General features: G+C 36.2%; 2 protein-coding genes across 2 annotated transcripts in view; one reads left to right on the forward strand and one right to left on the reverse strand.

The window, feature by feature from the left end:
• LOC111416820 (bloated) overlaps positions 1-17077 on the reverse strand; it is an 83578-nt gene that overhangs the window by 13446 nt on the left and 53055 nt on the right. The gene's annotated exons all lie outside the window — the stretch shown is intronic.
• LOC111416822 (uncharacterized) lies at positions 3170-16649 on the forward strand. Its single transcript, XM_071197414.1, has 2 exons — positions 3170-5484; positions 5556-16649. Exon 2 carries the CDS (start codon positions 13306-13308, stop codon positions 14983-14985), a length of 1680 nt encoding a protein of 559 aa, XP_071053515.1. The 5' UTR covers positions 3170-5484; positions 5556-13305; the 3' UTR covers positions 14986-16649.

Genomic DNA, 17077 nt, shown 5'->3' on the forward strand with positions numbered 1-17077 from the left:
ACTATGGTTTCCATTTAAAAAAATAAAGTTACGTCTAAAATCTCGGAAATAAAAGATGGGAAAGAAATTCTACCTACGCCACTGAATTCTTCGTAAAATGTTGCCCATATAATGTTTTATTTATAATACTCCATCTTTGATAATAAGTGAGATATTGGCGAATGTCGTTTTCGCCAAATTTTCAGTTTTTACCGATAGGGCGAAAACAAAAGACGATAGCTTTTCGGAGTTTTCGGCATTAGCATTTTCTGGAAAAACGAGTTCATGACATGTAAGCTACTTTTTTTCTATCTCTTTTAGTTTCGGAGTTAGCCTATTCGGACATCGAATTTGAACCACCCTGTACAACTGTACCGATGAAAAAATTTGTACTGAATTGCTACTTTCACGTACTTTATCAATAAAATCGTACTGAATTTAGTACAATTGTACCGAAACGGCAACACTGATTTCCACGCTGTTATATTTCGATTGGTGCCGCGCCAAACTTTAATTATAAATGATATAAAAAGTTGAGTTCTTCACTATAATTAATAAAATTAATATTGTTTTTTGTATTTTAATAATTTTGTTCAATATATTACATCTCTCTCAGTACATTCTACCTATATATTATTATATACAGTGAATTTCACTTAAGATGCAATATACAAAAATATATTTCCATAGAAACTTACTTTGTCCCACATAAAATGCAACATGGCAATACATGTTTGAAGACGCATGGCTAAACCCGATACTTTCTAGGTCTGGTGTTAGTTCTAGTTTTACACTAGCAGTAGAATCTAGCTTAGTACCAGAAACATTCGTGTTTAGCTATGCATCTTTTAAGACGACCGAAAACTCAGGGTGGTCATAAGGACGTCACCTTTTTCCAAGCAAAACTTTTCCTTTGTAAAACTACCCAATGCCTGTACTATTAAGCTATGTTGCATTTTGTGTAGGGCAGTGCAAGTGTATAGTAGTGTCGTAACTATGGTTACTGTATTCATATATTGCGAGTTGTATGAAATTCCCGGTTTATAGATAGAATGTACATATACAGGGTGATTTATAACATACGGAGGAGACTAAATGGGTAGGTACTTGAGGTCAAACTGAAGAGATTTTCTTAATAATGTTTTGTTAAAATCTTAATAGTTACATAGATATCGCATGTTAATTTTTTAAATAAGTTAGCGTCAACTTTTGAGAACCGCTGATATTCACTAAAGAACAATTAAAATACTTGTCAACGCCATCCTCATTTTTGAAGGAGCTGACAAAGTAGACAATTTAATTGTTTAGTTTTAATACGTAATTTATGAAAAGAAATAATAGATGTTAATTTATGAAACGGATAATAATAATGTTTTAAATGCAAAATTACAAAATCTCTAAAACAAGAAAATAACATAATAATAATAATCTCTTTATAACATATGTTCAAAGTGCTGTCCTTGCATTTCGACGCACAACGAATCCAATTTAACGATAATCGTGGAAATCGTGGACGTATGTCCTCTGTAGCGGCAGTGATGCGATGTCGAAGTTCGTCGATTGTATTAACCTCGGTGGCATATACTCTATTCTTCATGAATCCCCTAAAAAAAAGTCCAATGGGTTAAGATCGGGACTACGTGGTGGCCATGGAATAGGTCCACCTCGACCAATCCATTTTTGCCGAAAAGCATTATCGAGGAAATCTCGTACATTACGACTAAAATGTGCAGGACAACCGTCGTGCATAAACCACATCTCACGTCGCATAAGTAGCGGAATATCTTCCAGGAGTACTGGCAGATTTTCTTGTAAAAACTGTAAATAAGAAGTTCCATTAAGAGTTCCTGGTAATTCGAAAGGTCCTATTAACGTATTGTTCACAATTCCCGCCCATAGATTCACTCTGAATCGTTGTTGAAAAAGCCTTGAGGAATAACGTGTGGATTTTCGTCCGACCACACATGGGAATTGTGAACATTTAGAACACCATTTCTGGTAAAACAGCATTCATCCGTTACCAGTATACTGTTCGCAAAATATGCTGCTCTGTTGGTACGATTTAGTAGCCACTCGCAAAATTGCAACCGCAAAGAATAGACAGCGGGAGTCAGTCCTTGCACTTTTTGAAAATGATAGGGGTGTAAACCGTTACTTTTCAACGTACGCCAAACAAAATTCTGGGATACCTCGAGTTGGTGAGAAATTTGACAAGTACTCGTGCTTCGATCCGCTTCCACAATTTCTAGAATTTCTTCTTCCACATTCACTCCATGTCTGTTTAGTCTACCGCCACCAAGACCTTTCTTAGGTTGCAAATTTCCTGTCTCTCTTTCCCGCTGGATTAACCGAAGAAAAGTGTTTTCAGAAGGGATCTGTCGATTTGGATATCGTTCTAAATACAGACGTCTTGCGTGTGCAGCGTTTTCTCCAGCAGCTCCATAAATAATAAGCATATCTACGTATTCTTCGTTACTGTACGTTACCATTGTATTTTTTGATTAGTAAAAATTCTAATTTTGACGTTAAATGACATTGATTATTAAAATTAAATGATATGTCCGTTGCTAGGTAACCAAGTCAACTGGATTGATAGCAATAAAAACATGGTATCAGCGGTTCTCAAAAAACAAACACCAGTTTTTGACTGATTTAACAAATTTTTAAATAGCCATAACTGCCATATTACACAGGTTTTATTATTGGTGCTAATCAGGCATTGCTTAAGTAACCCCGAAATATTCGCAGTTTGAATTTAAACGTAGTGTAATACTGTATATCGTAAGAAATGCTGGGCAATTAATTCAACTTTAATGCTCTATATCTTTGTGATTATTACGTTGTAGTCAAAACATTATTAAGAAAATATCTTCAGTTTGGCCCCTAGTACTTGCTCTTTTAATCTGCTCCGTATGTTATAAATCACCCTGTATAATTATTACATTAGCTGTTTTGTTTAGCAAAAAATTTAATAAACGTATTCTTTACGGAATCACGATCGTTGCGATCACCACATAGCAGTAACAATACACAATCCTTTAATAAAGACCCTCTTTCGACGGGAACGGCACATTGTGCGGTTCGCGATAGCGGCTCGCAGGTGATATTTATGAAGTAGGTATGCCCGGCATCCACCTCTATCAGATGCTACAAACCTTCGCGGCCGGATCGAACCAACCGGACGGCCTTCAAGGACCTTTAGGGTCCTTGCCGCGGTACCTCTTGCGGTCGCCTTCTTCTTCACATGTGTCCAAGCGGCATCGCCGTAACACACGTCGTTACACTTTAACATAAAATGTCAAAACCATTCAAAAACCAAACCTAAGCGGCCAGTCCAAAACGACTTAAAACATTCGTTCCGATGGTCTTTAAAGGTGTATAAATTATTGTGAATCTACATAATGAACATCTTCGTTGACGCAACAACGACGACTATCTATCACGGTACAATGTTGTATTGATGCGAGCAAAATACTGTTATTAGCGAAGTCGCGTGAGAAATGGCACTTGGTAATACGTGGTAATGGTTTGGATCGACTCTAACCTCGCGTTCCGGTTGCGAAAGATGCCGGTCTCTTCAATTCGTCACTGTCCTGAGGGGACCCTTCTGACAGATGAAAGATGAGTAACTATCGATATAATACACCTAAATGCTACAATGTTCGAGAATATCGCCATGCGTTACTAAAAGACATCTTTAATTTAATGTAAAAAAACGTTTATCATACATATCAAATTATGATTACTTTATGATGATGTATTTTCTGAAAGTTCAATGTCACATTAGATCAATACCTTGTCAAACTTTGTTGATGTTCTTATTTGTTTATGATTAATAATTCAACGTCTATAATGTTTTCTTGTAACTTATCTAATTATTCCGTAATCTCAATAATCCTCGAATTGTAAGTTTTTTTAACGTCCTTAAAATCGAAAAACTCTCGTAAGTTTCGGCCAGTTCGAACGACGTGGAGGCCTATTCTTTTAATATAAATTGTATTAATCTTAGTGATATTAATACGAACCTATAATTAGTCATTAAAATTCTAATCATTTAATAATTAAGGGCGACAAGAAGTTGCTAGTTTAACAAGTTGCTAGAAGTTTTATTACATTTAATTTAATAAATCGGATTAACTGTTTTATAGAGAAAATTTGAATAAAAATGTTTCAATCCAGGTAGATTTAGAAAGTAGTAACAAACTATTTTTATAATAAAATATCAAACTACTAGAAAAACTTGTCGTGACATTTCTCGATATTTTGCTAAGTAATGCATTACAAGTTGCGGATTGTTTTTGTCGGCCCACGTCGAGTTGCAATTTCCTCAATTAATTAGGCTCGTGCAGACAGTCGACCGTTAGTTTTGCGGACGCAATCGGACTGATCTAACGTCAAGATACACTCTTCGTGTGTATGTAGACCTCACACGAACAACATCTGCAGCTAATAGTCACCATACAGGATACGATCAAGAAGCTACTATATCAAAATGGTAATATAAAACGACAACAAAAAATAGAAAATCACAAGATTTTTTGCTACTTATATAGAATTACCGCATCCGATTTCGTTACCTTATTGTGAAAACTAAAGCAAAGTCTTAAATTAGCCCAAATTTTCATGTTTTCACAAGTTACAAGTTATACTCAGGTATTGAGATAAATTTTAAGAAATTACGTTGTCGTGCCGGCTGTGCTACTCAGGTGACCATATAAGAGCCGACTCGCCATATGGCATGGGATAGCAGGTTTTATTGGGCAACAAGACGGCCTTGTCTTAATTCTCCAAGAGCTTATCTATCCGTCTTTCGACCTCGATGTTATCTAATAATTTTGTAAACCCCCATAAATGGTCAACTAACCGTGATCTGACTTCACGTTCACACACACAATTTTTACGTAAATTAATACAATTGGATTATAAAAATAAAATGTTATACAAAAAACAAGAATTAATTAGAGATAATACATTACGTGATATCGGTGTTGAATCAGAAAAGATCCTCGACACATTTCAATCGTCGAGATTATCCGTAATATTAATGGTCCACTAATACGCAAGAAATTCATTTTAGCATGTTATTTATTAATGGGCAGGTTAGATAAATTGGTGAAGACGTTATAAATAACGCAGATTAATTCATCACTACAGTGTAGGCGTGTAATAAAAAACTAGTCGTTAACGGATGGTGAAATGGTCATCTCTAAAAGACGAAATCCTCTATATGCTGAATGTAAAGGTAATGCAATTTGATGCAAATCGTCATTTGGAGGCGACCAAAACCGGAGTTAATCCGCAACTTCTTTAAATAGACGAGATCATTCAGAAAGCTTAAGGCTCGTGTACATCCTGACATAACAAAAAGTATGATCTATAAATTTGCTGGTTTCTTATACTAACTGGATGGTGTCTTATTTAATATAAGCGTCGATAATGGCCGTTGAAAAAAAGTGTCCAGGACGAGAATCTCTTATGTAAGGAAACAGATACCTAAATAAAAGTGTAAGTGGTAGATGGTTAAGTGTAAACTTGGCTTGGTTCGTTTTTCTTAAATTTTTTTCTTTTATTTTCAGAGGCAACGTGATTTTCACTTCTACCCGCTTCCAAGGACTACTGGTGCGCATTTGCTCGCCCAGACTCTTCTCGGACCTTTTTCTTGCGCTACTCACTTCGAGCCGCAAAACCAGGGACAAAAAGGAGGCGTTCGTTATTAACTGTTTTGTCCAGCCGCGGGCTTCATCGTGTTTCTCTGTAAAAGGAGGCCGCCGACGAGAACAAATAATCTTGTAGGGCTTCATGATTTACGCCAATATTCACCTTAGATTTCAACACAACAATTTCACAATATTTGCCAATATAAAATATTACAGGAAATCAAATTTTTATTTATTCCTAATAATTATAGAACTCGAAGATTTGTTCTTCTCGCACTATTGCCCTCTAATTGGATTCGTTTACGGTTCGTGGGCGTTCAGATCAAAAAGAACAAAAAGAAAAAAAAACAAATCGTAAGAAAACAACGTTATAGCGGCTCGATTGAAATTGCAGCCTCTGTTGTGGTTTTGGATACACCACGGGTCAGTGGTTAACGCAAAAAGAACGCAGAACACGCAGGAAATCAAATATTAGGATGTTCGATAGTGAAACGGACTGCAAACTAGAGGAAATTGGATCGTTTTTAAACTAACCACATAATAAAAAAGAACGTTAAAAGAGATACAACTATAACAAAGACATTTGAAATAATTTAAACCATCCGAATAGTAATTGTTGTGGTATTATCTATTTTATGTTGAATGGAATTATAAATTAATTAATTTAACAACAAAAAATCCTCTTGGGTAGTAGTCAAATTTCTATTGAAATCTAATTAGATATTAAGTGAAAAGTTCGTTCTCTTTTCCTCTTATAGACTTATAAAGACGCGTAAAATAGCAGGAATTTAGTCGAGGTAACAGGCGCGGGGTAAGAACAATAGTAATCCCGTGTAGTAATGAGCGCAATCGTTCCTACGCTCTTTCCCGATATGGATATACCAGGATTCCTGAGGGATCGGTTATAAAATTATCATTAGAAAAATGCTATTGTGAGGATGTTTTCTGCGCTTGTCGCCGGAGATCGTGGGAAATCGTCGCCGAGCTATTCCGAAAATCTTTTGATCTCGCATATAGTAGATAGGGGGTAATCGCAGAAGCAACACTCTTACCAAAAGTAGAACCGTAAAGATGACTCGGTTTTCTTAAAAACAATTTATCTGAACCTTTCAAGTTTACTTGTTCCTCACAAGATCATATCGCCACGGTTCAAGAAGACGTGTTTAAAAGAATTGTACCTGTGTCCAAAAACACTAAAAATTGTGGAAAACAACTTGGTATTTTTCTACCTGCTCAGATTAATTCATGTCATAAATTTTTCACTTAGGTACCAAAAAAAATTAAAACCTTAGGATAAACGCACCAGTGTTTGACCTGTTAAAGATTTTTTAATGTCAGTGTTTGACCGAGCCATATTATTTTTCTTGTAGATCTCTCTGCCTTTACATAAAATGATCAAAATATGATCAAATACACATCTGATTCATTTAAACTTAGTTACCCTCTTTGATTATATATAATATGGATTGAGCCAACGAGAGAGATAGCTTGCGCAAGGTGATCGAACCCAAGGTTTATATATAAGAGGTTGTCTAGGTTCGTACGCAATCATACTGCGCATTACGTCACATGTGGAAAATAATACCGCCAAGCAATTCAAATTAAACAAAGGCATGGAGCACCACATGGTCATGAGGTTGCGTGCGCAATCCGTGATCGCTTACGTCACGAAACACTTCTGCACTTGCCCCTCGCCCACAAACTAAAATCAAAGTATTGCAGCCTAGGAACTTAGACAACCTTTAATATATAAACCTTGGATCGAACCGAGATAGACATAGAAGCGTACTGACATATAATGGCTGGCTGTGACACAACAAAACGATAAACGTCAGGTTTGACACTTTTGTGCACATGCGCCCGTCTGTTTAGTACCGTTTTATGTCTATCTTTGTTACACTTTCACATTATCGCTTTCCATCTGCGTCTATTCACCTTGAGCCATATTTTTGTTAGTAGATATATTCAGTTAGCTCAATCCATATTATATATAATCAAAGCTTACCCTACATATAAAATATAACATCATGAAGTAGTATTTTTTAAAAATTAAAAAGGAAAACAGTATTTCGCATTTAGTGTTTGACCACTTTGACTACATTACTTGACCAATAATATCTAGTCTTTGACCTTAAAACCGTCAATATTATATTAAGAATCGGTCATTCTTAATATAATATTCATTTTCATTATTTTTCCATACTATTTTGTTCACAAAAAAAGTTTATATTTTTGGACTCTTTAAGAACATCTTTTAAAACAGGAGTAAAATGCTCTTGACTTTACTTTTCACCCAAATTTTGTGTTTTCCAACTGGGTTTTTGTAACAGGAAATCCCCTGCTGAATGAAACAACCATTCAACCAGCAGTTTTTCTTCATCAGCATTTAAAAATGCTGGTGGGCCCATTTTCCTCTGCACAGGTGCTTTCCCTTTTTCTTTATAAATAAGGTTTTACTTTGGAACGTTAAACATCTTGGCTGCTTTTTCATAAGATAAACTCCTACTTCTTACATCATCTTCTTCACTATTTTTAAACTTAGGCTTCGTTGTCATATTGGTACTGAGAAAATGTTAACCTGATTCATATTTCCTAAATTTTCCATATAGATTTTCCATTTTTTGATAATTGACCATTATAAGAGTCAGCGTTTGACCAACCTTTTATCTTTTTAATTTTACAGACTCATTACTGCTTAAGTGCGGTCAATTACTTTTATTGTTATAAAAAAGGTTTAAAAAAATAGAAAAGAATCAAACATTTATATTTATATTACGCTTAAATACAGGGTGTCCCGTTAAGCGAACGGAGCGGCTGTATCTCTAGAACGGTAAGGCCAAGAGGTTTGGGAAAAAATCCTTATAAGCAAAGTGACCAAGAGAAATAGCTGGAAATTATTTTGAAGTTCGTAATTCGACCGCTAGGGGGCGTAACTGCCATTGAGAAACATAAAGTTGCCGCTATCTCAGAAACTTAGACGATGAGCTATAACTTTGACACCATCATATAATAGCTTGGATAATACCGCATCGCTTTTGTTTTGCGATATTTCTCATATCTGTCATAATAAGGGAGGGGGAGGCCAATACGTTTTCATATGTTTACATTTTAATATCTCCTAGACCATTCAACCGATTTGAATGTTTTCGGTGTTGTTTGAAAGAGCATTTTATGCTCTTTTTAAAGATATTTTCAGTAAGACCGTCTGCTTTAAAACAAATGAGCTAGAGGACGTTATCTGCAGCGATTACATATTTTTGTGATTTTTGAAGAAAAGTTAAATGGAACGATACTATTTACTTCACAGACCCTTAATCACCTTAAAATTTGCTAAATTTTAGTGAAAACCGCATCTCGATATCGCCACCCGTTCTCGAGTTATAGAGGAAAATGTTAAAAACTCGAGTGCCATCAATCGGATCCAGTTACCTCATCGAGAAAAACAAATCACATTATCATGGTAACTGTAAACATGTCATTTACTAACGCAGAAGCGTATGATAGAGCGTATGATGATTTATTTTCAATGTTTCGAATACAATGCAACTGCATGGCAAAAATGTGCAATGCAATTACGACAAAGAAAGACAATGTTCTCTAGAAGTGTTTTTAAGATTGACTTAGCGATTACGGAAAACTGGCAACGTGTAGCTCATTCAGACGTCTCTATGAATTCGTAAATCATATTGGTGCGCAATGTGATCCCACATAATCTGGGAACTCCGACAACAATTGTCCACAAGAGTTCTCAAGAGAATAATATCTCCACCACGTTGTTTTACATCAGGCCTTAACAGATACCGATTATGATAACAGACTGAACTATTACCATTGACTTTTAAATATGATTTGGGCAAATCCAAACCTTTTATCACAAATGCTATGGATGCATGAAGCATCTGTCCACAAGCTGATGTAAACTTGCATAATATGCATTCTTGGTTCGAGCAAAACCCACATTGCTTTCAGCCCTTTATCTATTGGGTAGACTAAACGACCTGACTTTTCAAGAAAAACCAATAACCAGGGAAAATATGACAACACACTAAATACCAGTAAAAACGTGTCCAGGGAAGAGACTTAGCACCGCTTTTTTTTCGTCGAAACTAGATTAAATAAATGCATCGAGGTTTATGTAAGACATTTCGAACATTAGTGAGCTATTTTTGACAAAAATTTAAGTTATTCTAAGTGTTTCGGTTTATTTTGTTTTATTATCATTGTTGATGTTTCATTGATCCGTTGGCTTTTCAACACGCCTCAAAAGTAGTTTTGAAGCAGTTCTAAGCTTGGATAAAGTGTGAAGGAAGGTTCTAGATAATAAAATTTTTGTTATCTCTTATTTGTTTCCTAAGGTAACTTGATCCGATTAAGATATACGAATTTTTAACATTTTCTTTTATAATTCGAGAATGGATGGAGATATCGAGATGCGGTTTTCACTAATATTTAGCAAATTTTATGGTGAATAACGGTCTGTGAAGTAAATAGTACCGTTCCATTTAACTTTTTTTCAAAAATCACAAAAATATGTAACCGCTGCAGATAACGCCCTCTAGCTTATTTGTTTTAAACCAAGCGGTCTTACTGAAAATATCTTTTAAAAGAGCATGAAATGCTCTTTCAGACAAGACCAAAAATATTCAAATCGGTTGAATGGTCCAGGAGATATTAAAATGTAAACATTTGAAAACGCATTGGCCTCCCCCTCCCATATTATGACAGATATGAAAAATATTGCAAAACAAAAGCGATGCGGTATTATCCAAGCTACTAAATGATGTTGTCAAAGTTATAGCTCATCGTCTAACTTTCTGAGATAGCGGGAATTTTATGTTTCTCAATGGCAGTTACGCCCCCTAGCGGTCGAATTACGAACTTCAAAATAATTTCCAGCTATTTCTCTTGCCCACTTTGCTTATAAAGATTTTTTTCCCAAACCTCTAGGCCTTACCGTTGTTGAGATACAGTCGCTCCGTACGCTTAACGGGACAGCCTGTATATATAAAATTTAAAATCGGTTAAAAAACTCAGTTTTGAGTGTTTGTGTCCTATAAATGACCAAAAGAGGAACCAGTAATTGACCGCATATTTAACCTGATTGTATCTTACTTTTAAAGTATAAAAGTTTTGGTCAAATACTAAACAACTTAAACGGGAAGATATAAGTTTTAAAAACAGGTTACACATTTTTCCATTTTATTAATCAAATATAAATCTTTGTGAGATTATAAAACAAGCAATTCGTCTAGTATTTGACCGTTTGGTCAAACACTAATTTTTAATAAAATTTAGAACTACCAGTCATTGACCGGCTTTATTTCAACAAATAATTAATTAAAGCGGTATTTTTTTAATATAAGCAATAGAAAATATTATTAGATCACTGATAAACAAAAAAAAACATCATACATGTAAAAACGGCTGAATAGTACTACCCTGTTTGGGCGAATTTCTAAACATAAAAATTACGCTTTTTAACACGATGTGAATAGGCCGGCAGTTAGCGTGAAATTAAACAACAAAAACTCAAGAACGGTATGGCCGTGGACTTTTTGTGTACTAGGGGGTGGAGAGGAGACTGGTGGCTGTTTATGGATATATTTATATTTTTTTTAGATATTCCTTGGATCCTTATTTTTTACATTTTTTTACAAAAACGGTCAAACACTGACCAACGGTCAATTACTGGACTCAAAAAAAAAGTTAAGTTGTTTAATTTTTTTCATATTATTTGAATACAACATTATATGACAAAATTACAAGGTTCGATTGGTTCGAAAAAAAATCGATCTGTTAGAAGAAAAAGCAGATTCGACGTGTGCAGTCCAGATAATCTCGGATTGCGCGAAGACGCCCGCAGGAGACGATGAGTCACGGGGTTTGCGCGAAAAACTAGCGTTGCGTGTCGAATATGATTTATGGACGGAAAATTGCCACACTCGTGCCCGGGAGATACCGCTCGAATCGTTAAAAAACTGAACCAATTTTTTTAGCGGTAGGTGTAAATTACGACTCGCCGTATGAAAAAAGACGGTTTTAATGGATCGGAATGACAAACCGAGTGATTTATTTCGATCGGACACCGGTTAAATTGCCGCGAATTGATTGGGATTGAATCGAAAACTCAAGCTGCAATTTATAAAGAAAACGATCAACAAAATCAGATGTTTACAAGACAAGAAGCTGTTATAAGATGATTTCAATTGATAATCAAATTTCTATTTAATTATATTCAAGTAATTTTGATTTGGTTTTACCATTTAAAATTTAAATAAAGTCTAATAAGCTTGTTTTTATTTGAGGTGTATACATTTTGATCATATGAAATTTATTCATATTGGTTTAAATTAACATAGTTAATTTTTTCTATATGCGTATAATTTTAACACTTTACAACTGAAATCGATATTTTTTATAATTATCGATGAGATGAAAAAGTGAAGAAGGCAAGCAGAAACCTAAAGTTGGTTTGAGCGTTGGCGTTTTGCTGCGAGACTGCTCCTGGTGCAAAAAGGTGACTCATTTGCCGGTCTCGATGTACGATGACCGACTTGCAAACCTGCCCAACCATATAAGGAGCACTAGACCTAGTCTCGAGCGTGACGTAACGGCGAAGAGCCTCGACGGACCGAATGCAACAGCTTTCTTCACTTTCTCCGTAGCCGCTTCGAGTTTCAAACGACCAATTTTCGATTCCCCACGGCATTAAAGACAATGGAAAATTCAAATAAAACCAAGAGAAACAAGATCATTTAGTTTGTCTCGGTTGTTGGTAATTATAAAATTCTTTGGGAGGTTTCTACGCCTACGTGTTAGACCAAGGTCGGAATAACTGAATATTTGAATATTTTCTATGGTGAACGATAATTAAAGTGGTCGTTTTTATTTTTATAGCAAGACCATTTAGTTGTTACATAATCAAAATTGTATAATGAGGTTGGGTGGTCATTAAAAAAACAGAATAATCGAAATGTTTTAATTAGGAATGGATTTAATTAGTATGTTGTAAGCATCTGTTAATTACTAAAAAGAAACAATAAAAGAATTGCATTTCAAGCAATAACTCTAAAAGTTTTCATCCTAAAATAACAAGAGGGTTTGAAATTACAGGATGCTACCATCAAAAAGTAACTGCCACAAAAGTGATCCTACTCAGAAAGACTATTTATTGCTCTATATGCAGTTTTAGTACAACTAAAACCAGAAACATTCAAAAACATGTATCTTTATATCTATTATTGAACTAAAACTAGATTAATAGATCATACCTTAGCTACTTTGGACACTTACCGATGACAGCAAACCGGAGAGATGGAATCCTTGTTGTAGAGGAAAAAATGAGCACGGAGAAGATCGACAAGATGGGCAGATAAGCTGAAGGAACTGATGAGACACTCAATGCACCATGCCATATAGATAGCACAAAATCGGAAGGAATGGAGAAGAATTAGGTTGTAAACACCTAATATCACCAAAACCCTCTCAAAGATGGAAGAACTGAGGACGAGGAGAAGGACATAATCTATAAAATATTTGGCAAAAATCCGATTTTGAATTGTTCCGAAAAGAAATAAAGACAGAGAAAGAAATAAAATTAGAACTAACACTAAAAACTTTCGGGTTTTGCCGTGCGTCTTTTAATAAAAACTTTGACGTTTCGGATGCCATGTTGCAACCTTTTTTGAAAAGATTTGAAAAGAAGGCACTCCGATCTATAAAAGAAAAGTCAGAAATCGTCGTGTTACCAGCAGACAAGGGGAATGCCACCGTTGTTATGGACAGGAAAGAATACGACGACAAAATGATGAACCTACTGGACCCAGCCTACAGGAAGATCAAGAAGGACCTCACAGACAAAATCGTAAGAAAAATGAAGGAACTGATAAAAACCACAGGAATTCCAGCAGAACAGCAGAAAGGTGTGTTTGTGCAGGCGCCGATACCACCAAGAATCTACGGACTACCGAAGATTCACAAACCAGACGTCCCCCTCCGCCCTATCGTTAAGATCGCTAAGATTCTGTCTCCCTTTACAGGTAACACGGAATCGTATGTCAGGGATTCTACACATTTTGTGGAATCGGTAAAAGGTGTAAAGCTGGATGCTGGGGATATGTTGGTAAGTTTCGATGTGGAATCCCTTTTTACTAGGGTACCAGTTAAGGATGCTGTAGAGGGTCTTCGCCGAAAACTCATTCCGGAGGGTTTACCAGAATACGTGCCAGATCTGGTGGAGTATTGCTTATCGTCGACATATTTCAGCTGGAAAGGAGAATTTTACGAGCAGTTCGAAGAGGCAGCCATGGGATCTCCACTATCGCCAGTTATAGCTAATTTCTACATGGAATTATTCGAAGAGGACGCTTTGAAGAAGAGCCAGTGGAAACCAAAACTATGGCTACGATATGTGGATGACACGTTTGTGATATGGCAACATGGTCAAAAACGGCTCCAAGAGTTCTTGGATCACTTGAACTCTCAACATCCTATGATTAAGTTCACCATGGAAACAGAAACTGCCAAAAAACTACCTTTCCTAGATGTGTTGGTCACCAGGACGACAAATGGAGATATAGAACTTGGTGTATACCGAAAGAAGACCCATACCAACAGGTATTTACAGGCATGTTCACATCATCATCCCCAACAGAAGAGGTCCGTGATCCGTACATTATTTCAGCGAGCAGCGAGACTATGTGAAGGAGAGAACTTGAAGAAGGAGCAACACTTTCTACGAGGCGTGCTGCAGAAAAATGGATACACTTCGAGGGACATCAACCAGGCCATCAAGCAGCGAAAGCAGAAAGAGGACACGGTAAGTACAAAACTACTTGGATTTATCTGTCTTCGCTATGTTTCAGGTGTAACGGAACGAATTGCTAGGCACCTCAAGAAGAACGACATCGTAGTGCGGTACGGCACGGTCAGCAAAATTCGGAACACACTCCCGATAGCCAAGGACAAACTAACTCCATTAAAAGGAGCGGGAGTCTATCGACTATCGTGTAGTTGTGGGAAGGTTTATGTTGGCCAAACTGGACGCAACGTCGAGTGCCGCATCAAGGAGCATGAGAGGGATGTAAGGCTGAAGAAGACCCAGCAGTCGGCGGTTGCGGAACATTGCCATGCAAAGGGGCACCGAATAGACTTCGAACAAACAAAGGTGCTGGCTAGGGACAACAGATACTACCAAAGACTGACAAGAGAAGCCATAGAGATCCACCGACATAAAAATAACGTCAACAGAGAGGATGGCTGGGAGCTTAGCAGAACATGGAAGATGGTGGTGAACACGAAGACCTCTTCCCGCCTCACACCGGACGCGTCGCAATTAGTTATTAATTAGCTTGTAATTAGCGTTAACTGATTATTAATTAGTTTTTCCGACTTATATATAGTTACCGATTTTTGATCTCGTCACTTCGAACCAGTTTCTGAAGAAGGTTGCAACATGGCATCCGAAACGTCAAACCTTTTATTAAAAGACGCACGGCAAAACCCGAAAGTTTCTAGTGTTAGTTCTAGTTTTAGTTTAATTCACACCGGCCGTGAAAGCCTTCGTACTTATAACATGTAACTAGTGTAACTTTTAACACAACAAAAGTTTATCCACGATTAAGGGGAGCGGAGCCCCCCTTATCTATTCGACAGAATTAACTTTAGAACGGACGTACACAATGTCAATATCCGGTTCAGGGGTAGGTTAACTCCTCCTTCCCATCGTTTGGAATTTTTTAAGAGATGCTTCTCATATCAAATTACATCTGTTTATAATAATCTTCCTAAACATTTAGTGGGTCTACCCTTGAACCGATTTAAGAAATCTTTGTCGGACTGGGTTTTGGCTGTGTGACTGTGGGCTTGTGCTTGGTGGCCTCGGGGGATGAGATACTTGTATGATATCATTTGGACACTCTATAGTATAGTATGTGTGGATAGCGAAAAACTAAATGCACCACATGAAAGCTTGAATCTTTCTCTATCTAAAAACTGCCGTTGGAATTGAGATGGGTCAAAATTAGCGGGATGAAAGGAATGGCACAGTTTTTAAAAAATTTAAACATGTCTTTCCAGTTAAGGTTTACTCAAATTGCGAATATTGGGTGTGCGCATTTTAAAGTCTACAGTAAAGTAACTAAATTTAAAGTCTACTAGTATGTTTACTAGTAACTCTACTAGTATGGGATGTAATCACAAAGTCTCCTGATTTTTAAGCATATAATACGGTGGTGAGGGAAAAAAGTAGAGTTGCCATTTAAAAAAATTAACTTTTTGAGATACGGAAATTTGACGCACATTTCTGATCATCCTGTATAACTTTAATTAATAATTATTGTTAAATTAAAGTGTATAATTGTTATTAAAAGACACCATTAGAAAGAGCAGGAAATTTCCGATAAGATAGATATGGTTCTAGAGTTTTCTCCTGCTCATATAAGAAAGTTATCGACCCGAACAGGGTTTAAGAATGGCTAAAACGTGTGAATTTTACAGTTTTTGGCCAAAAATGTACGTGTGCAAACGTGTGATCGCCGCGTGTTATACATCAGTAGAAAGAGCAGGAAATTTCCGATAAGATAGATATGTTTCTATAGTTTTCTCCCTATCAAATAAGAAAGTTGTTTAGAGGAAGAGTATTTAAGCGTTTCTGCGTGTAGGGATGGACATTAAGGGTGATTTAAGCATGACGCCGATAGATATCGGCAGACGAAAACCCGGTTTTAGATAGAGAAAGATTCAAGCTTTCAAGTGGTGCATTTAGTTTTTCGCTATCCCTAATTATAAGGAAGATATCAGCTAAGAAAGTAGATAGGAAATTACGTTTACGTAAAAGTTTGTTGGTGGGAGGTTTGTTGCTATCGTCGTATGGGTTTAGCATGTACTTATCATTTTCTTTACCTTTGTATATGTATAATATATATTTTTTTTAAGTTTGTACTTGATGAAGCCTGAATAAAGTTATTATTATTATTATTATTAGCGAAGTATAAATAAAGAAAAAATTTCAAAATATTTTTCAATTATTCCACAATGTTTTAAATTTAACTGAAAAGGTTGGTTGATTAGTATTAACATAAATAATAATTGTACAACACAATATCATTGTTAAACTGAACTATGTGGGAAAAACGAAACCAATCCGGATGAATATTTTTTGCGCATCCTATTCATTACGAAGCAGACGTTAAAAAAATTGTTAGCACGGTCCATTAGACGTTATCTGTATAAGTCTCAAGAGCGTTCCCTAACCTGAAGGTCAAGAAGAGAACTGCCAGAACAAAACGTTAACTATTACTCAAAGTCAACTCCCCGCCTAGATTTGTAACGCCCCGTGGATTTTGAAGATTTGCCGGTCCCATTAAACGTAATAACATACTTAGTAAGGACCCGTATCGAGTATTTTTTTTAAATATTTTTTTTGATTTGATGATGATCAC

Source organism: Onthophagus taurus, chromosome 7 (assembly GCF_036711975.1).
Source record: "Onthophagus taurus isolate NC chromosome 7, IU_Otau_3.0, whole genome shotgun sequence".
NCBI classification, from domain to species: Eukaryota; Metazoa; Arthropoda; class Insecta; order Coleoptera; family Scarabaeidae; genus Onthophagus; species Onthophagus taurus.

Bases quoted from the DNA above. Each gene is read 5' to 3' on its own strand.
- LOC111416822 (XM_071197414.1), top strand. From the start codon at position 13,306: ATGTTGCAACCTTTTTTGAAAAGATTTGAAAAGAAGGCACTCCGATCT.